The sequence below is a fragment of the Stenella coeruleoalba genome (genome assembly GCF_951394435.1).
Source record: "Stenella coeruleoalba genome assembly, chromosome: 2".
In the NCBI taxonomy this organism is placed as follows: domain Eukaryota; kingdom Metazoa; phylum Chordata; class Mammalia; order Artiodactyla; family Delphinidae; genus Stenella; species Stenella coeruleoalba.
Window position 1 is genome coordinate 149,199,997 of NC_137147.1, and position 21,903 is coordinate 149,221,899.

At 42.3% G+C, this 21,903-nt stretch overlaps 1 protein-coding gene and 1 long non-coding RNA gene across 7 annotated transcripts in view; one reads left to right on the plus strand and one right to left on the minus strand.

Annotated features, from left to right (window-relative positions):
- LOC307182121 overlaps positions 1-20,409 on the plus strand; it is a 75,427-nt gene extending 55,018 nt beyond the window's left edge. The window contains exons 3-5 of one of the 4 annotated variants that reach the window (XR_013827121.1): positions 16,457-16,643; positions 17,029-17,919; positions 19,172-20,409. This is a non-coding gene — a long non-coding RNA (uncharacterized lncRNA). Of the gene's footprint in view, positions 1-16,456; positions 16,644-17,028; positions 19,142-19,171 lie in introns of those variants that run through there. The other 3 variants (XR_013827123.1, XR_013827122.1, XR_013827124.1) reach the window with 3 other exon arrangements.
- Positions 1-21,903, minus strand: part of MYZAP (myocardial zonula adherens protein) — a 117,563-nt gene that overhangs the window by 31,936 nt on the left and 63,724 nt on the right. For 2 of the 3 annotated variants that reach the window (XM_079913272.1, XM_079913271.1), the window contains one exon: positions 20,554-20,659. In XM_079913272.1, the coding sequence (XP_079769398.1) occupies positions 20,554-20,659 (106 nt within the window). Of the gene's footprint in view, positions 1-15,652; positions 16,621-20,553; positions 20,660-21,903 lie in introns of those variants that run through there. The other variant, XM_079913273.1, reaches the window with a different exon arrangement.

The window sequence follows — 21,903 nt, forward strand, 5'->3', positions numbered from 1 at the left end:
GGTTGTGGAGTTGTTTCATTAGGTCTGTTTAGCCTAACATTTCTGCACTGATTCTGCCGTGTAACCCTTAGTAACATCCCACCGATGCTTTGGGAAATGCAGACATAACTCTACATAAAAAAATTATTTCACTTGAATTTATGCAGCAGCCTGCATTTCATACATTCTGCTCTGTTGTTCCTGTTCGTATATTCATATTTGTTCAACCACGTGTCAAAAGTTTTGCTCTGGGAAAAAGGTCACTGTCACTGAAAGTAATAATGAAATTCAGAGGACTGAGGACTCACGTGGCCTGGGTTAAGCAGGGAAGGCTTCTGAAAGACAGAGACTTGAGCTGCGTTTTCACCTTTGTTTTTATACTATATCTATCTTGGACTACTCTAACTTTGTTTTTCACTCACATATCATGTCTCCACAGACACATCGTAGGTTCCCTAAAAGCAGGAACCAGGGTGCTCTCTACCAGGCTATGTCTTGGGCAATAGTGGGAACAGTGTGTAGGTTCGATAAATAACATGTGATTTTGAAGAATGCACTAATTTTCCAACAACCTTTCATATGACATTTGAGCAACTGCAAAATCTTTTTTAAAAAATCCCTCTCTGTGCAAAATGACACAATTCGTATAGAAGGGACTCTAGCAAATAACTAAAAGAAGTACAAGTAGGGACTTCCCTGGTGGCACAGTGGTTAAGAATCTGCCTGCCAACGCAGGGAACATGGGTTCCAGCCCTGGTCCGGGAAGATCCCACATGCCGCAGAGCAACTAAGCCCGTGCACCACAACTACTGAGCCCGCGTGCCTAGAGCCCGTGCTCTGCAACCAGAGAAACCACTGCAGTGAGAAGCCCACGCACCACAACGAAGAGTAGCCCCCGCTCACTGCAACTAGAAAAAGCCCATGTGCAGCAACGGAGACCTAACGGCAGCCAAAAATTAATTAATTAATTTCTTTAAAAAAGAAGTATACAATTACATTTAACCTTTGACCCAGCAACTCCACTTCTAGGAATAGATCCCAAAGAATCATTAGCCAAAATATGAAATGACTTGGACACAGGATTTTTGTTTTTAGAAAACACACACACAAAAACAGAACTCCATCAATAAGTGCCTGATAAATAAACTATGGTTCATCTTAACAATGGATGCCTATGTAACCTTCAAGAAAAAATGAAGATCTCTAAAACCCTGATACGATATATTGTAAGGAGTAGATGGTATGCTGGCTTTGGTGTAAAACTGGTGAAGACATATGAATGAATATATATTTGCAAAATGAAACACTGCAAAGATCAAACAAATCTTAATATTTACCAACAGGGAGAGGGAGGAAATTAGATGGAGGAGACAGAACAGAACAAAGACTTTTGTGATAATACCTTGTTACATAAGTTCAATTTTGAAAGCACATTTTACAGATTCAAAAAATAAAAACCAAAAAGGGGAAAAAAGTGAATCCTAAAATTTGAAAAGAAACAGAACAGAAAGAACTTAACCATATATCAAATTGGTTAAACGAATTAATTCAAGTGTTGTTAGGACAAGGTAATTTGACTGGATGTTTTTAGTGGAATGTGTTCTAAAGATAAACAGTTGCACTCACTGGGAAAATTTTAGTAGTAATATTGGTATTATATTTTTAAACTATTTGATAGACTGTAGTATAATAACATTTGGAACCAAGATTTTTAGTGTAAGAAAAAGAAATACAAGTACAAAATCAAAGAAAAAAAAAGTTCTGTTAGATTTGAAATGAAAGTGTCAGTATGAATTCATAATCTTTTATTTTTTAAAAAATATACTAGATGAGCCTAAGACACCTTATCCTACCTGAAAACAAGGACATGAAGGGTCTCCCTTGGGGCAAAGATGGGACAATGTGAGCATCAAAAAGAATAATGAGTAAAACACATGGAATATATATTTTTTAAAACCCTGAGTATTTTATTATTCTTAAAAAAGAAAACCAAAAACAAAGCAGCAATAACAACTCCTCGGAAATGACAGTGGAACCAACTCCTTACTTAGAAGCTTGGCAATTTGGATAAAAGAAAAAAGCATTTATCCTGCCTTACTTGTACAAACTGCACGTTGAGATTACTAAAAAGTCCCAGTTTATGAAGAAAGAAGTTTTACTCTGCAGAAGAATTCCAGTTAATAAGTGGGGAAGGAATGAGAGAATTCAAAAATCACCATTGTGCGATCCCCTAGGAAATAACTGACTCAAGCAAGCTTCACGGACAGATGAGACAGTGAGGGGCAAAGCCGGCGAGGGACTTTACGACTTTGTTGTGGGCTGTCACCACCTGATCCACGATCAGCCTTAGCATCACCCAAAGTGGGATCACCAGACATTGTGTGCCCCCAGAGCAGTACGAAATGAATCACACAGCACCACCCTTGAAGTATTCTTGCCTCCCCGGACAAAACAAAGTTGAAACGGAATCTAATTGAGCTATTAAGGAAACAAAAAGTCAAATTCAGAATGCGGGAACGTTTATAGGACAACTGACTTAGTTCCTGCAATAAGTCACTGGCTGGGGGTAGATTTGAGTTGGGGGTACCAGGGGAGTAAACAGAGCATATGCTCTAGATTAAAGGGCTTCAGAAACCTAACAACCAAATACAGTGGGCCTCTCTGTATGCTGACTGGAACAAAATATCAGTTAAGAGACAATTTTAAAGACATGTTGGAAAATGTTATTACAGACTAGTAGTAAATGGGACCAAGGAATTATCATTAATTTTGTTAGGTGTGGCAATAAGCATTATGATTACAGAAGAAAAAGTCCACATGTTTTATTGATGCTTAATGACGTATACAGGAAACATGCAGAATGTCTGGGATTTGCTTTAAAATAACTGCACAAAGAAAAAATAAAAGGAAAAGAAGGTGTAGATAAGGCAGATGTGGCCAAATGTTGCTGCTTGTTGAATCTAAGTAATGATTCATCATTACGCTCTTTGTTCTGAGAGAATGTGACATTTTCATGATAAAATATTTTAAATTCCACCTGGTGTCAAAAATATAATTCTCCGACATGAAAAGCAAACCATATGAAATAGAATACAATAAACATACTTAAGAAGAAAATTGATAATTATTTTTTAAATTAACAATTAAAAACAGTCACTAGTTATCCTTTCGTACCTATTAAATTTGCCCCAAACTACTGACTGAAGAAATCAGTGTTGGAAGGGCTGGGAGGGATGGCTACTCTCATGTGTTGCAGGTGGTGCTGTAAATTAGAATGACCCTTTGGGCAATGTAGCAATAAATATGAAGAGCCATAAAGCTGTTCATACCCTTTGACCTACTAATCCCACTCCTGGGAATTTATCCTAAGGATATAATTCAGATGTAGGAAGAAAGCTATATATACAAAGATGTTCTTGCTCCAATTATTTATAATAGAGAGAAAATGGAAATAACCTTAATGTCCAGCACTAAAGGAATGGGTGATAAATTATGGAATATCACTTGGATGGAATATATTACACAAACACTAAAAACAAATATATTACAAAATGGAAAAGTGTTTACAAAAAGCCTCCAGGGATAGAAAAACAAGAGTTTACAATGATGAAAGTAAAAGCTGGAAGAAAAGTTAGATAAACAAAATCGTTCCGGGGTTGGGGTAGGATTATGAGCAAAACAAAAGTTTGTTTTGTTTAAATTTCCTTCATTTTTGTAGGAATAATTTGCAAAAATCATCCTTACAGTGTCCCTTTTTCATTCCTTCTTATAGTGTTAGAAATTTTTAAAGCTTTTAAAATCTTTAAATGATAGGTAAAGTGTGTACTGAAATGAACTAAAATATTCCAAGAAGGTCAGGGGTAGTACTTCATCAAATAACACAAAAAGTGACTTCACGCACACTAGTTTCACTATCTCTGAAGTAATCAGAGTGCTTTGTGAGTCAAGAGAAGCAAGAGGTGTGGGTTAAGGGCACCCTAATGAACAGCTCACAGGAGGAGACCAAGATGATTCTGCTCACCTTTGTCCCTAGATTTTAGTTTTAAAAAGAAATAATGCAAAGCAGAGATATCATCTGGAGAGACAGCTGAGGGGAGAACTCTGGGCTAATGCTAGCGTGAGGAGGCATCTCATTCTGGAGAAAAAGAATAGGTCGAGGGAAGGATGTAGGGGATCTGAAGCTTCTGACAAGGATCGCATTTTTCAGCAACTGATGCTTCAAGAAGCAATTGTGCTTTTGCACTAAAAATGAATGCTGTGCACACTCATTTGCTTTCATCCTTGAGCATTTCTCATAGAAGCATCTTGTACAGTACATTCTGTGGCCAGAGCTGACTTGCTCGGATTAGAGAAAAAGGATGCTTAGGTTGGCAGTCAGTTCATGGCTGGCCCCTCATGCCCTAGAAGGGGTGCCAACTTTGAACCCCAAGTTACTCCCCCCTGAGGTCTGCTCCTGGAGCACATCCCATGCCTTCTCCCAAGTGCGACACCCAGTTTCTAAAATAAGCAGGCTCTCACGCCTCTGGGTTTGCTAATATTCTAGGTATTGTCTGACTCCCAAGCCTTTGGTTCTTTTCCACAATATCTAAATCACACATTTGTGTGGAAAATGCTGTTATTTCTGACTGCCAACTTCAAAGAGCCTTGAAATATCGTCTCCTGTAGCACCTAGCATGATAAACACTCAAAAATTAGCTACTACTATGTTGTTACTGGTATTTCTCCCTCCCTAGACTGTCAGCTTGAGAATAAAGACCTTGATCATCTTCATATTCTCAGACATTGAATGGACGAATCAAAGAATCCGTCCATCCATTATCTCTAAACAATCCACCCCTTAGACTCCAGGGGCATATTTGTCTGGAACAGACTCTTGGAGGCCTAGATGAACCAAGACAGACTTGCTAAACACATAACCTCCAAAGCAACTCCCAAAATCCAGGGAACTATGCAGCCGGTATGCAAGTAAAATCCATTTGGCACCTTTGCTCTCGCTTTTTTTTCTTTTTTTTTCTTTTTAACATCTTTGTTGGAGTATAATTGCTTTACAATGTGGTGTGTTAGTTTCTGCTTTATAACAAAGTGAATCCGTTATACATATACAACTGTTCCCATATCTCTTCCCTCTTGCGTCTCCCTCCCTCCCACCCTCCCTATCCCACCCCTCTAGGTGGTCACAAACCACCTAGCTGATCTCCCTGTGCTATGCGGCTGCTTCCCACTAGCTATCTACCTTACGTTTGGTAGCGTATATATGTCCATGCCACTCTCTCACTTCCTCCCAGCTTACCCTTCCCCCTCCCCATATCCTCAAGTCCATGCTCTATGTAAGTTTGTAAATTTGACCTTCAAGAGGTTTATGTACACTTCAAGAATCTGCATTTAAATCTAGCTGTCACCAGGTGGTGGTAAATGACCCAAGTTACCAGGCTCAAGTCAAGGCATTAAGAAATGAGAACTTAGATGAGGTCTGGCAAATGTAGTTACCCAAGAAGGTAATCTTCTTGTAACAGTTAAATTTAAATATCAAACAGTAAACCCCCTTAGAGAACAAAGGGTAGAAACCCATCTTGGTAAAATCTAGAACCTTTTAACTGATGTTAACTCATTGAACTGATGTCTAATTTTGTCTTCGTTAGCATGATTTTTTTTTTTGTAATTCAAACTGTGTATGTGTCTTACAGCCTAACTGATAATGCAGGATGCTAGGTTTCTAAGACTACAGGCCAGCTTGATATTTAAGGTGGGCGGTGGGGGGGTCATCTGGTTTCTTAAAACTAGAACCGGCTTTTCTTCACATCAGCCACAACTGAGTTACCTGCATAGATGGTTCGAGCTAAGCGATCCCTCTTAACCAGACCCACACACTGGAGTCACCTGGCTGGAGTCATCGACTTCTAGGCTCTACCCCAGAGATGCTGCATATATCACCCTCTTACTTAAAAACCCTCCCAAGCTTCTTGGGGGGGGGGATAAATTAGGAGTTTGGGGTTCACATATACACACTACTATATATAAAAGAGATAACCAACAAGGACCTACTGTATAGCACAGGGAACTATACTCAATATCTTGTAATAACCTATAATGGAAAAGAATCAATTATATATAACCAAATCACTTTGCTGTATACCTGAACCTAACACAACATTGTAAATCAACTATACTTCAATAAAAGAAAAAAGTACAAACAAAGCAAAACAACCCTCCCAAGCTTCTAATGTTCCAACTCCCTAGCGTGGACATGAGGCACCTCTGCCGTGGTCCCAATTTATCTCCCCAGTTTCATTTCGTGCCTGCTCTGTCCCACAATGAACCCTACTTACAAGCCACTCCATACTCAGCGTGCTGTGGACATACGATGGTCCTGCTACCAGGCCTCTGCACAGGCTGGTGCCTTCACCAGGCATGCCCTCCCACCCTCCATTCCTTTTTCCACCAGGAAATCTTCCGTCAGGAAGTACTCAACAGTCACCTCCCAGGCCAGCTCTTCCCAAGTCCTCCAGGCTGGCTTTGTGTCTCTCTCCTCTGTTCCGTTTCAGCCCTTCGCGCAAACCCCTAGTAGAACCCATCATTGTCACTACCACTCTTTGTTTACATCTTTCCCTTGCACCAGACAGCAAACCCACATGGAACAGATGTTTAGTGCATCAATTATCTTACATGAAAGAGTAGTCCTCTGAGGAGGTGAAATCACCCCTATCAATCCACACATTTTTATAAACTTCTTTGGAAACAGATTCCTATAGTGAAAGGATCCCTCGCAATTTCTTTCAAAAAGACCTTGTATGTCAACCAGACCAAAATGAAATTGTACAAAAATTTAGTAAGGTCCTGTTATGGATTCACAGCAACCCAGGAGGTTGCAAGGCTTTTCAGCTTCCTGGAATTTTTTTCCATTGGTGACAGACATGTAGGGTCATTTCATGTTAGATGTCAGAATGTGATACAGCCCTATAATTAGAAGGATGTGAATAGTACCCAATTGTGCAAGACTCATGAAACATAACTCAATATTGAGGTTGGGGATGTGGAGAGAAATGAATGAATATAAGAAATGCAGCAGCAAATAAGTATTAAATACTAGATAGCACTTGATATGTTTTTTTTTTAAGAAATTGTGCTTTGGGGTGTTTTCTCTTACCAGCTGGCAAATGATGATATACATGTATCTGAAAATGCCTTATGTAAAACAGGAGACACAATGGAACAGGGCATGATATTAGAAGGTATGTTACAACTGATGATCACATTGAATTAAATTGTTTAAAATCTTCTAAGGAAAAGGGAATATCAATTTTTTAAATCCAAACTAAGTTTATGTTCATTTTCTTTGAAATCTGTTTTATTTTGTTTTCATTCTAATTTTAAGAATAACCAATTAAAGTCCACAGGTACTTTTATTCAAAATCAGGGTGTGTGTGTATGTGCCTATCATGAAACTCGACACATTAATAAGGTTTCCAAACCTCTGTCACCAACACCCCACTTTGTTACTCCTACTAATGGGCCCTCATTTAAAAACACTTTCTACTTTAAACTGCATTGATAAAGAAATAATTCATTTTCCCATTGAAAATGTACCAAAGATGGCTAATTGCCAATCAAAGCTTCTAATCAAAATGAGATAACCAGGGTTCTGAATTCTAGCTCAGGGTAAAGCAGTAGGATACTTGAATGTGAGCCCTTCTCAACTTTTCATGGGAAAAGTATGCTGTTCGATTATTTGAAAATTTGACAGGAAGATAGCTTGAAGATCCCCATTATTGTTATCAAAACCCCTAGAGATCCAGGGACTCGGCGAACAGACTGGGGCACGGTTGGCACAAGACAGGCAAGAACCTTCTAGAACTCACCTGGGGTTTTAGTCACCTCCCTTTGCTCCCTCTTGTCCTGACCCAGCCTTGTTTTCAATTCAGCCTCTTGTGATCTGGCAAATAGCTTTCTCCATTTCCCTCAACAAAACAGGACTCGTGTTTGATCCCCAAATACCTCACCCTGAAAAATGAGAATAATTGATATCTAATACTCTTCCTCTGAAAAGGTTTTTTATTTTTGCTGCAGTTTCTCTTAATTCATTTTAGAAGTGTTGTAACACTAATTTCATAGTTATGTATTTTTAAAGTGCATTCCCTTTGATAAAAACCACCATGGTAAGAATTTTAAAAAGAAAGTTACCCTCTTTTCCTAAAAAACAATAAAGCACAGGGATGTAAGACAAGAACAGGATCTGCCCTGCACTAATGCAGCATGAAAGAACAGTTTAAAAAGGACAAGGAAAATGGTACATTATCTCATTTTGGGGGGAGTGAAGGGGATGAATTAAGGCCACAACAAAACGAAACTGAAAAATTGCTAAATGAAGCTCTGAGTGGGGAAAATGAAAAATCAATGAAGGAATGGAGGGGAAAAGGTACATTTTTCATCTTCATGATGCTTGATTGGGTTTGTAGAAATTCATTTTCAATTAATGTGTCTTGTGGCATTCAGCCAGGCCAGATATGAACAGGGCACACATTTTAATCAATTTTTTTCTATTAAGTTTGAAGTAATATATAATAATAGAACTATACTATTCAAAAGGATCGGTTGAAACTGGCTTCTGAGGTAAAATAATCTAATGTGGTTTGATTTCTGTCTTATATTAAAGATAACCCAACTTCTGTTTAAGGAGAAATAGCACCCTGGGTGCCTGAACGTGACTGGGCCATGTAAACACCAGGGAAGGATGGATAAACCGGCGTTCCAATCTGTGTGCATTCACTGGGAAGGAAGAAAAAGGGGTGTACCGAGCACCAGGGCTTTTTCTGGCTTAGCTCATTATCCTCAGAAACAACCCTAAGAGTCGTTATCCCCATAGACGAGGGAACTGGGGTTCCTACAGTTTCATTGTCTGTTCATTCCTTAACAATCAGCTGTGATCCCCTCTGCATCGGGCCCAGTGCTAGATTCCGGGAGCACAGCAGTGAGCCAGGAAGACCTGGTCTCCACTTTCGGGGAATCAACATCCCAGTGAGGCAGTAAATGGAGAAAGAAACACACACATTAGCGCAATAAGGAAGCAGGCAGAATGACGTTAGGTCTCCCCACCTACCAAGAGATAGGATGCACCTGCCGTCTGCCGACGGGGTGAGGGAAAGGTTCAGACCACAGGGCTAAAGAGGTAACCAGCTCGTTCCAGCTTGCCCGGAACTTTCTAGGTTCTAGTCTCATGAGTCAGGAACCTTCTCATTCGCAGGCAAACCAGGACAGGTGGTCACCCTAGAGCTCGACTCTGGCAGGCTGAGATCTAAACCCACTTCTCTTTGATGACAAGGCCCAGGCTCTTCCGTTCACACCAGCCTGATGTCCAGAGGTCTATCTTCCCTATGACGACAACCTATCGCGGCAATGCTGCCTAGAAATCAGGCCAGGCTGGGAAGAATACTGGCAGGTGATACCTTCTTTAACAAAGGATTTGCTGGAGCCCTAAGTCTTCAGGCTATTCTTTCCTCCTCTGTGACCTTATTGGAAGGTGGGATGGAGAAGTGGCAAAGAGGGTCCTCTGAGCTTCTCTGTCCCTGTGCTTCCCTGGATGGGTACAGTATCAGGGACACACGACCACACACTGAGCAGGAATATCCAGGGAGAGAACTGTTTCAGGCTAAACAACTAGAGGAGGTACAGGCATCACTCATCTTACTGCACTTCATTTTATGGTGCTTTACACGTCGCATTTTTCACAAATTGAAGGTCTGTGGCAACCCTGCACTGAGCAAGTCTGTCGGCACCACTTTCCCAACAGCGTTTGCTCGCTTTGTATCTCTGTGTCACACTCTGGTAATTCTTGCAATATTTTAAATCCTCCACCAGCAAAAAGATTACAACTCACTGAAGGTTCAGATGATGATTAGTGATCATTTTTCAGCAACAAAGTTTTTTCTTTTCTTTTTCTTTTTTTTTTTTTTTGCGGTACGCAGGCCTCTCACTGTTGTGGCCTCTCCCATTGCGGAGCACAGGCTCCGGACGCGCAGACTCAGCGGCCATGGCTCACGGGCCCAGCCGCTCCGCGGCATGTGGGATCTTCCCGGACTGGGGCACGAACCCGTGTCCCCTGCATAGGCAGGCGGACTCTCAACCACTGCGCCACCAGGGAAGCCCTTTTTATTTTTTTTTTAATTTATTTATTTATTTTTGGCTGCATTGGGTCTTTGTTGGTGCGCGCCGGCTTCTCATTGCAGTGGCTTCTCTTGTTGCGGAGCACGGGCTCTAGGCACGCAGGCTTCAGTAGTTGTGGCTTGTGGGCTTAGTTGCTCCGTGGCATGTGGGATCTTCCCAGACCAGGGTTCGAACCCGTGTACCCTGCATTGGCCAGCGGATTCTTAACCACTGCGCCACCAGGGAAGTCCCGAACAAAGTATTTTTAATTAGGTGTCACATTGTCTTTTTATACATAATGCTATTGCACACTTAATAGACTACAGTATAACTTTTATATGCACTGGGAAACAAAAAAGTTCATGTGATTCACTCTACTGCAATATTTGCTTTATTGCAGTGGTGTGGAACCCAACCCGCAGTATTTCTGAGGTAGGCATGTATATGAAAGCACCCAGCTCCACACCTGGCACAAAGTTGATGATAAAAAAAAATGGGGGCTTCCCTGGTGGCGCAGTGGTTGAGAGTCTGCCTGCCGATGCAGGGGACACGGGTTCATGCCCCGGTCCGGGAGGATCCCACATGCCGCGGAGCGGCTGGGCCCGGGAGCCATGGCCGATGAGCCTGCGCGTCTGGAGCCTGGCTCCGCGGCGGGAGAGGCCACAACAGTGAGAGGCCCGCACACTGCAAAAAAAAAAAAAAAAAAAGTAGTTTAAATAAATGTTCCTATTGACATATACACACTACTATATATAAAGCAGATAACTAATAAGGACCTACTGTATAGCACAGGGAACTCTACTCAGTACTCTGTAATGACCTATATGGGAAAAGAATCTAAAAAAGAGTGGATATATGTACATGTATAACTGATTCATTTTGCTGTACACCTGAGACTAACACAACTTTGTAAGTCAACTATACGCCAATAAAAAAAAATTTTTTTAAAGATGCTTATACTAGTCTTGTCAATTTTAAGACAAAACAAAAAAATAAAGGAGGCTTTAATTACACACACACACACACACACACACACACACACACACACAAAAATATGTTCCTGAAGTTCAGGTGCCCTGGGACATGGACCCTCAACTGTACTGACCAGGACTCTCCTGGGAGCCCCCTAGCTGCCCTCCCTGCCCCTCTCCTCTCCTGTTTGCCAAGCACGCCCTTCCAGAGATCTGAGGCTCAGATCTCATCAGGCAATGGGGAGCCATCGAGGAATTAGGAGCTTAGTAATAAAGGACGTTTTCTTGGCTTGTTGCTGGTAATCCACAGCAATTAGGCCCAACCTACATTTCCAGTCTCTTCATCATTACTCCCTCCTACAATCCAGTCAAACTAGAATAATGCTCCCTGAACTCACCCTATACTTTCTGGCTTCCATGCTTTTGTTTTTTATTTATTCTGTATCTTGTCTGGCACGTCCTTTTCCACCTACTCGATCCCTGCCCAGAAAAATCTAACCCATGCTGCAAGACCCAGTCAAATTTCACCTCCTCCCTAAAGACTCCACGCACACTAGAATTAGTGAACATTTACAGGCACTGAGCTACACCCTTAGCGTACATTCTTTCAGTCAATCAACAACCCCTGAAGCAGGTACTATTATCATCATTCCCATTTTTTTGATAAGGAAACTAAATGTTGGAGAAGATCAATAAGTTGCTCAAGATACAAAGCCCAGTCAGGAGCAGATGCAGGATACAAAGATTGAATTTACTTGAAGCCTACAAACTTAACCACTATGTTCTCCAGCTTGTGTGTTCCCAGCACACAGCTAATTGTCCTGCTTAACCCTTATATTCTGCCTTGAGTTATAACGAGTTTTAATGTCAACCAGAAAGTCCTTTGAGGGCTTTGAGGACTCAGGTCCATTTTTACATTTGGTTCATAAAACTTGCTTCTTAAATGTTTACCGATTGACCCATCAGAGAAAAACTCTCCGTAAGTGGAACCTAGCCCTTCATCACCCCCACTCCCACTTGTGTGTGTGAAGACTGGCTTTTCTGCAGACTTCAGCACAGAGGCAGGGGAACAGAAATATATAAAGACAGTGGCATGAGAGAAACAACTCCAGCTTGATAAAGGTTGAATGAAAAGAATCAGTGGGGGAAGGATGGACTATCCAATAAATGGTGTTAGAGAAACCAGCTTTCCATGAGGGCAACAAAGGGTGACAGCTCTATTCATACTATATACACAAGAAATACATTCCATGTGGATTATTCTTTATTTGTTCAACAAATATTTATTGAGCACCTGCTATATGCCCGTGACTATTCCAGGTGTTAGGGATATAGCCATGAACAAAACAGACAAAAGCCACTGCCCTCAGGGAGCTTACATTCTAGTGGAGGGAAACAGATAACACATAAATAAACAAAACAGATAAGTGTAGGATATATTACAAGATGATAAGTGCTATGGAGAAAAACAGAGTAAGGAAGAGAACGGTGGGTAAGAATGTGGGGGAGGGGTGTAATTACAGACCTAAAGATGCAAAACAAAACTCTAAAGCTTATGACAGACAAACAAGACACACAACACAGCACAGAAAGATTGATAACTTTCTACCAAAATTTAAAATGTGTATATTATACAAAACACCATAAACAAACAAACGAAAATGACTGACAGGGAGAAGATAACCGCATTCAAATACTTTTTGACAAACGACTAATATTGGCAGTATACAGAGTTCCTAAAAATCAGCAGGGAAAAAAAGAAAAACAAACAGAAAAAACGAACAAAAGATATGACCAACCAGTTCATAAGAATGGGAGCCTGACCGGTGAGAAGTTTATGCTCAATGTCTACAGCTGTAATGAGCAGTCACCAGGCTGACGCAAGTTAAAACCAAGACAAAGAGATACTATTTCACAACTGGCTAAAATTATAGTCCAACAGCACCAAGAGGTGATGAGAATATGGAGAAATCTGCCCTCATACATGACGGGTGGAAGTCTACGTACACTTTGGAGAGCAATAGGGAAATACCTAGCAGAGAAGAAACCGTGCCAACCCCAGGCCCTGGCGATTCCTCCTCTGAGTACATTCCCTAGATAAGCACAGACACATGTGTGGCATTGTTTGCAAAAGAATAAAAAATTGGAAGCAAGCTAAATGTCTGTCAGTAGGGTACATTACAATATATTCATCTAATGGAATATTAGACGGCCATCAAAATGCATAATTCTGATCTATATGTAACAACTCCAAAAACAAAACCGGGGAAAACAGTAGGTTGCAAAATAAATACAATAGTATTTATTTATATATTATAAATAAAATTTTACATACTTTTTTAAACACAGAAACCAAGCTATATGCCAACAATAAATACATGTATGTGTGGTAAAAGCATAGAAACATGGTCTGGATAGAGGCCAAATTGCCTCCGGAGGAGGTGTTAGGGCAGGATGGGGTGGAGGGTAAGAAGGGAAAAGATCCAAACTGGGAGGAGTAAAATGAGAACTTCTCATGTTTTATTTAGAAAAAATATGAAATACGCCAAAATGCTAACATCTGTCAATTCCAAAAGAGAATACATGGGTTTGATTTCTTATCATTCTCTTTAAGTTTCTATATTTTAAATTTTTTTCCAATTATAAAAAAGTAAGAAGCAAAGAACAAGGCTGGCTTTGGAGTCAAAAATCTGGGTGTGGACCTAGCACCATCATCACTTGTGGAGAGACCACTCGCTACTTATTTTTTAAGACTCCTAAGTCTCAGTTTCCAGTAGTAAAAAATGGTGCTAATAATACCTCCCACAGAGGGTGAACGTGGGATGGGAGGGGTAGATGCACACCTACAACACATGAGGCACACCTGGCAACATGAGAAACAGCCACTAGCTAGGAGTTGGATGAGGAGCACAGGCACACAGACTACTATGGGCAGAACGTGAGCACCCAGGTCTGAGAAACATTTCAGAGCCAAGTAGAAACAATTCCAACAGACAGAAAGTGGGTTCGATGACATTTGCAAAGAAAAGACCTTCTCCCTTGAAAGGACAGTTTGAATCGTGAATACATTAATCAAAACATGTCACACAATGAACCTGCAATACTTCTGTAATGCATACGGAAAAGGTTTACACCATGTGAGCTTTCTGGTTACCTTCTAAAAACTTCATGCTTTAGATAAAGCAGCTGAGATCTTAAAATAAAAAAGTGGCTAATACAGTGTTAAACACCAGAATTGGAAACTGTAACATTTTCGATTACTGTAAATAAATTTGGCCTCAACTTTTGAGTAGCATCTCCTTTGGGTGGGGGTGTGAGTGGCCCTGAGACAGAATCACAGCCTTACTAAGAGCCCAAGGCTTAGGATCCAGTTAGGGGTCAGGGAATGGGGTGGTAGTGCAGGGTGAGTGTGGGGCAGGGTTTGAGCACCTAGCTCATGTTTGATGCAGGAAGTCAAGTTCATACCATATCACAGTCCTGGCAGGAAGGGGTGAATTTAGGGACACAGGCAAAGGCAGGGAGGAGCAGGTGGAGGGAGCTCCTCTCAGGCAGGGGACCCGGATCTAAGGAGATCCCCGATTAGCCCAGGACCCAGCATCAGGCCTAGGGGGAGGTGCAGGGGTCGTCTAGGGCACAGCACTTGGGGGACCGGGGGGCAGGCACTCTCACGGTCCTGCAGACAGCCTTGGCACCTCACTCACTCTGCCCCAGAACATAAGGTCTACCTAGCCTCAGGGTACTATCTGTGCCCCAAAAGAGAGAAGGAACTCCAAGGGCAGGGGGGAGAGCACACAATCCTGGGAGAGAGGCCCAAGTGGGTACCCCGCTTCCTCTAGAAGTCATTACATCCCCTTGTCTGATATTACTTCAATTTTTGAAGCTGGGCAGTGAGTCTACTCCACTAGAACAAATGCCAGTAACTTTTCCACCACAGACTGAAAAACACGAGGGCAGTAAAGGTATCCCTAGAAACAGTGTAGGTCCCTACACTAGAGTGACATCTAGATTAGCGATTCTCAGATCTGACTCAAAGCTCCCTAGGGGAAGTCTGGAAACCCAGCAAGAGTATCTGGGGATCTGCATTCAGACAGAACACAGTGGAGGTAAACTGCATCAACGGTTCATACGCATGTGGGAAGTTATTCATCTGCTTCCTTTCCCATCACTACCTACTTGCTTCAGCTGGGCAGAAGCATCTAAATTAAAGACCAAAGACAACTATTGACAAGAAAGCATTTACCTGCCCACTTTGCCACGGAAAAGAGGATGGAGCGGAAGACTACCCAACGTCTAAGTGACACCCCCCCCCTTAATGAACTCACTTCATTATTATTAGGCTAATACCACCCACTGACTATTACTACCACTGCTGCTACTACAATTCTCAGCAACACCGTTTAGTTTTGATGAGATACCAGGGCCTGTGGCTGTCTCACGAAGCCCTCTATGAAAATAAAGCATGCATAAAGTATATTTCACTTCAGTATATTTCAGCCAAGTACATTTTTTTAATTAATTAATTTATTTATTTTACTGCACGCAGGCTTTCTCTGGTTGCAGCAAGCAGGAGCTACTCTTCGTTGCAGTGCGTGGGCTTCTCATTGTGGTGGCTTCTTGTTGCGGAGCACGGGCTCTAGGCACGCGGGCTTCAGTAGTTGTGGCACACGGGCTCAGTAGTTGTGGTGCACGGGCTTAGTTGCTCCATGGCATGTGGGATCTTCCAAGATCAGGGATCAAACCCGTGTCCCCTGCATTGGCAGGCGAATTCTTAACCACTGCGCCACCAGGGAAGTCCCCATTTTTCTTTTCATCAGATATACTTCTCCTTTTCATGAAGTGAGTTGAACTGTCTATGCGTGATGACAGAAGCAAACCAAATGTTTCTTAAACAAGAAGAGTGCTAAGTTGATCAGTGCCGTTGATCTTCATTCAGAAAGGACATCCTCAGGGCCACCTCCTACATACAAATATAATCAAACTACGGAGACACCTGGCTTATTCTGTCTTTTCTGGGGTGTGATCAGGTGGGGAGCACTTCCTCCTGGGGCGCTGGAGTCCTTCGAGCCCGCTTCCCACCTCCTTGGCATGTGTCCTTGGCACCTTTTCCATGAATAAGGCTGCATCCTCCAAGACCAGCCTCCACCTGGCACTTTCTAAATTATTTTTTAGTACTATTCTTCATCACAGTTCCCTCTTTGATGTCTAGGAGCCCACGTTTCTAGAAATACTCTGGATCTTTGAGTTCTCTTGACTCTGCAGTGTCAGGCTGTAGAAGCTGAAGTTACAGAATGTGGGTGTTTCCACAAATAACAGCCCTACGTGGCCACATTTCCTTTTCAATGTCATGTCCTTCGTGTCTTGTTCATCAGCTCATCACACACACACACGCCACCTCTTCCCAGCAGAGAGAGTAAAAGTGTTCTTCGAACCACGAACGATAAAAGGAACTGCTTCCGACCCAGAGCAAGCTACCATTGTGTCATCTTCCAAAGAGCCAGAGACTAAATCTGGAGAAGAGCTCGTGGGACATGATCTGGAAACAGTTCAATTGAGCAGGTTAGCGTGGTGGGCTCGGTGCCACAGCTCCTTTCCCCTTCCCCCATGTGGCTAATTATCAGTGATGGAGATCACTCTGAATCCTCTAAACACAGGGTATTGGGCAAACATGTGCTTTCGCATTGTACGTTTCAGCACACCACACGAGACTTTTAAAATAAATTGTGTGCTAACAAATGGCCGATCCATTTAAAAGGGAAGATTCTTGGGATGGAGAGAATTTAAATTTTTAAAATTGCTTTCCTCCAGATAATTTTCCCCTGGGCAGAAAGCTGCTTTGGTTGGCGGGGCACCGGGCCTTGAGGAGAGCAGGTAAAGAGGTGTCAATGTCCTGTTGACTGAAGATGTTTAAAGATGTGTCACGTGTTCACTGCTCTGGCTGCAGGTTCCGCCCAGCCTTGTGCTCCTCCCTGATCTCCTGGTTCCTTTAACAGCAAGCTAAAGAACTCAGCGGGATTCCAGATGGCTTGTCAACAGAAGAATGAAGCCCAAGGGCAAGGACGACTGGAACTCAGCTAACACCAGATGATAAGATCCATGAGGGCAGGACCACATCTGCCCCGCTCCCCACTGGGTACCCAGCCCCACCACAGAGAAAATGCCGGTGGGTAACTGGTAAATGGATGGATGAGTGAGTTTCCTCATGAATGCTATTTTTTTCAGTCCCTCTGTATTTTCTGGCAAACCCTTGAAAGCCAAAAGGGGCATATTTGGGCTTGTGTGTGTGTGTGTGTTTTTCTTTCAGATCCAGAACCAGTCAGAAGAACTAGTGATGGGAGGGAGATGACCAATCCCTGTCTAACACCACAAAAGGAGACTTAATTTGGTACAAAGATCTAGCCAAGTGGGGGTATGTGCTCCCACACTTCACACAGGACGCTTTGTATCTTTTCTCAATGAACTTGATCCCATAAGATACATAATCCTTCATTTCAAAAGGGCCCATCCTGCCCCTATCTTACATGCACAAATCCCTACTGAAATATACTGTCCCACACAATGAAAAGTCATTATTGAGCTAAGGACTGCAACACCTACGCTGGTTAATTTTTATTCAATATGTCATCATCATTATTATTATTATTAGAAATTACACTCCACTGAGGTGGAAGTAAATATGCTGCTTAACGTTTAAGGATTCCAAGAACCTCAGTAATCATACCTGGATGTTTTGAGCTAAAAAAAGAAGCCCATCATTTTAATAAACTAACTTCATTCACAGACACTGTGATTCAGATGACAGCAACAATGGATGGGAACTAGATTCCTACCCCTGGTGAGTGTGAAGCCATCACAGGGACAAGCTTTCAGACTTAATGTGAGGGAAGGAAAACTGTCCCTAACATTGGTGACACGTAAAGGTTGCCTTTATTTCCAGGTCAAATTTGTCTCAATATCTGGGTGGCTGGAGTTCACAGACAGAAAGACACTTCTCAAGTCAGAGTTCAAGATGCCACACATGACTAATTCAGCTGTCTGGATTTTTCAAACTTTGGTCCAAATGACTTGAACCAATATAATATGTCTTTGCTGCTTTCACTCATTATGCAAAGCAATGAAAAGGCTGAGATCCTAACAACAGGCACAGCTTAGTAAACAATAGAGAATTCTTTATATAAGGAGCTTCTATCCCGATTTCTCTCCTTATAAAATGCACCCATGATTAAAGGCTACATATACTTCCCAGGACAGCCAATGCTAGAAATGTTTCCTTTATGTTGAACAGAAAGCTGAAATTTGCCACCCAGTGGCTCCAGCCTGGCTTTGCACTGCAACACAAACAAAAATATATTCCATCTTCTCCATGACCGTTTTTTAAGATGTGAATTCACCTCTCACGTCTCCCCTTTTGCCCGTGTCTTGCCTGAGTGCTTCAACCACTCCCTGGATTACTGTAGTTTTCAACTCCTTTCCAGCCTGATCCTGAACATCTCAATGTGCTCATTTGTCCCTTTTCCATGGTTCTAACTTTTAAAAAAAGTATTCACATAAATGGCTACAGCAATTGAAATTTTAAACCATCCTTTTGTTGTATGAGTTAATACAGTGTACTAGACAAATACATTAATCCTTACCACCTGATTTAAGTAGTTGTTAGTTTAAATTTAGAATTAAAGCTCTCTTCCTCTGTCTCTATCTAACTGTTGAAACCCAGCTGGCCCCTAGGTGGTGCTCATTCTGACGGCGCCATCCTAAATTTCAGCCTGTCATTTCATTCCCATGGCTGGGTCTTTCAGACCACATCGTCAGCACTTAGAGAAGCTCTATTTAGGAGATATTAAATCACAGGTAGTAAAGCAAGGCATGGACAGTGATCTTTATATGCTTCCCTATTTTCATATATAAATATTCCCCTACTTTCAAATTGGTATGTCTATTAGAGTCCAGAAGTCACTTAGAAAACAGAATTCTAAACTACTTGAAAATGTCTTTTAAAAAAGACCCATCATTAAACGCTTACAGATGATAACTCAATCAGAAGCCAAGGCATATGAGGTTTTGTTCACTGGTTCTCTAATATTCGACAGGGAAACAACGCAGACAGCACCCTGCAGTGAGGCAGGAGAAATGGAGTGCACCACAGCCAAGGAGCCCCACGGGGAAATGAGGGACGGCCTTGCCCCAGACTTCACGTGTGTGAAGTTCAGAAGCAGAAAAGCTATGATCTAACAGCCATGGTTCCAGAGATGCTAAATGTGACAAAGCAATGCTTTTCCTTGGGAAACACACTCCTGACAACTACCCAAAGCTGATATACGGCAAGACCTACCCATCCCTGTTGCTGGCACTGTTCCTGCCTGGCAGTGCCAAGGAACTGTGAAAGTGCATGCGGGGTTTCCTCATCTGAGCCTTTGTTCCCCATTCTCTTATTCTACTGAGCCCTGAGACTGACACACGGGCCAATCACACTGTGTGACTGGGTTTCTCATTTGGGAGCAGATTTTATCTAATGTGTACGTTTATCCTACACACAATTAAAAAAAAAGGTGTCCCTGCCCATCCTCACAATTGCCTGACCTTAACTCCACTCATAGTGCCAACATTATAAATTTTTTTTCCAGTTTTTCCACTGCCAACCAAATGTTTAATTAAATTGAAACCTTTTCTTTGCAAGTTAGAGAATTAGTCCCTAGGGAATACTTATCACCTTGTTAGTACTAACTGTTCTTATTTCCATCTGATTTTTTAATCGAGCAAGAAAAATACACTAATATGTGATGAGCTGTACACAGCATGGACTTTCTCCTATGCAGCATCACCATGAGAGAGACAGGTACAGTGACACAAGTTAAAAGAAACTCTTTTCCTCTTAGAGAAACATAAAAGTTCAACTTACCTGTTTTTTCATTTAGAAAAACAGGATAGTAAACTATGTCCTGCATACAGTAAGCCTAAAACTTGCTTTCATGTTACATAGACAGCTAAGGAGAAAAAGGATAGTAGAAAAGAGAAAAAATGAAGAAGAAGGGACAGACAGGGAAAGGGAATGACAGAGACACACCAGACGTGGAGAAAGGACAAGAGCAGAAGCAGGGGACAGGCAGGCAGGTCCCAGGGTGCAGAGGCCTGAGCTGAAGTGCACTGTTCTTGTCACACCCTTTGGTCCCTGAGCTGCAGGCACCCATAAAGGGTACTGCTGTCCTGTGTAGGTGAGTGAGCTTATGAACCGCACCTTCCAGCTTTCTTAACTGTAACCCTTTCCTCTGGGGACGGCCCTCTTTTAGAGGGACCATCACCAGTCCACAGGGGACATATGAGGACCTTCTCCTCTGGGCCAAGATGGCAGTGGCCTGAGCTAGTTCACTGTGAGCCACAGAGGATGGAGCTGAGAGTCGTATCTGGCTCTAGCGCTGAAGTGTTCCCACCACAGGAAGCAATCCCGGGCCCAAGCCCTTTCACAGGGGCTTACCTCCTCAACCATCTGCTTGACTTTCTTCTGCTGGCAATGCACCATGTCATCCAGGTGTCGGATCCGCTCCCGGAGGCTGGCCGATGCCTCCTCCAGCCGCTGATACCTAATACAAATAGAAGAAAGAGCAAGTGAATCCTCAAGCAAAGCAACAAGGGCAGCACCCAGAGTCACCGCTTGAAGGGAATATTGCCCAGAACAAGATGCACTCTTCCTACTTTGTGTGTATCCTAGCTTATTAACTACCAATCGACCACCCCACTGTAGAAGGAAGATAGGACCATTTTTCAAGTTCCCACTTGCAAGTTTTATCCTGTATAAGGACAGTTACTATACTTTCCAGGGGCTGAGAGAGAATTTTTTTGCACCACTTACAGATATGAGAGGCTTTTTCTTTTTGGGTTAATACAGCATTGGAACATCCAGTAATTACCACGATTAGGAAAACAGAGAAGGAGAAGAATCTAGCAACACAACAAAATATCTGAAATCAAGTGGCAGAGTCCTGGGAAGTCAGGAATTACAATTGTTCCATACATCATTTATTTTGAGAAAATGGGAAAGATGCTGCAAGACCCTCTCTCCATCAAAACAGAGCAGACCACCTCATAAAACATTTCATAGTTTAAAAAAAAAAAAAGCACAAATTATCCTCAGACTTTACTTGGTTCAAATAAACCAAAGGAACCAGCAGATGGACTCTACAGTCCTTTGGGGCCCCTGGACTGGAGCACGGACGAAGAGTCTGGTGGTCTGCTTACCACTTCCCATCTCTGCCAGGTCCCTCCTCAGCACTATGTTAAAGACTAGGGAAGATCCCTATAACTCTGCAAACTCTGAAGTTGCACAAGAGGAAGGAGGACAGGTATCTTTTCAGCACATACTATGTGGCAGGCAGTACACCCAGCAGTTCCCTCACAGTGACACCCCAATGAGACGGGCACTCTTCACATCATTACAACTCTCCCCACTTGAAAAAAGAATTCCCATTTTACAGAGAAGCAAAGAATCTCAGGGTTGTGAAGTAACTTGCTCAAAGCATCCCAACCTTGTTTTCCTTCACTAGAGGGCCGTGCGTGGCCTCGCTGCCTTCTGGTTTCCAGAAGAGGCCGTGGACTGCTCCTGCATTTCCCATGCAGGGCTTTATACACTCATAGCCAGAGGACAAGGCAAGTTTCACTGAGGAATGTTTGGAAACAAAGACATTGTAAAATTAAGTTTCCATGGCAATGGTATTAGTCACTCTTGAGTCTTCTCAACAACCAGGTGCATCCTGTGGAGCTCAAGGTTATGGAGAACATTTACAGACTGAACTCCGGTACTTGTGACAGGCTTTGACGTGTTCCACTG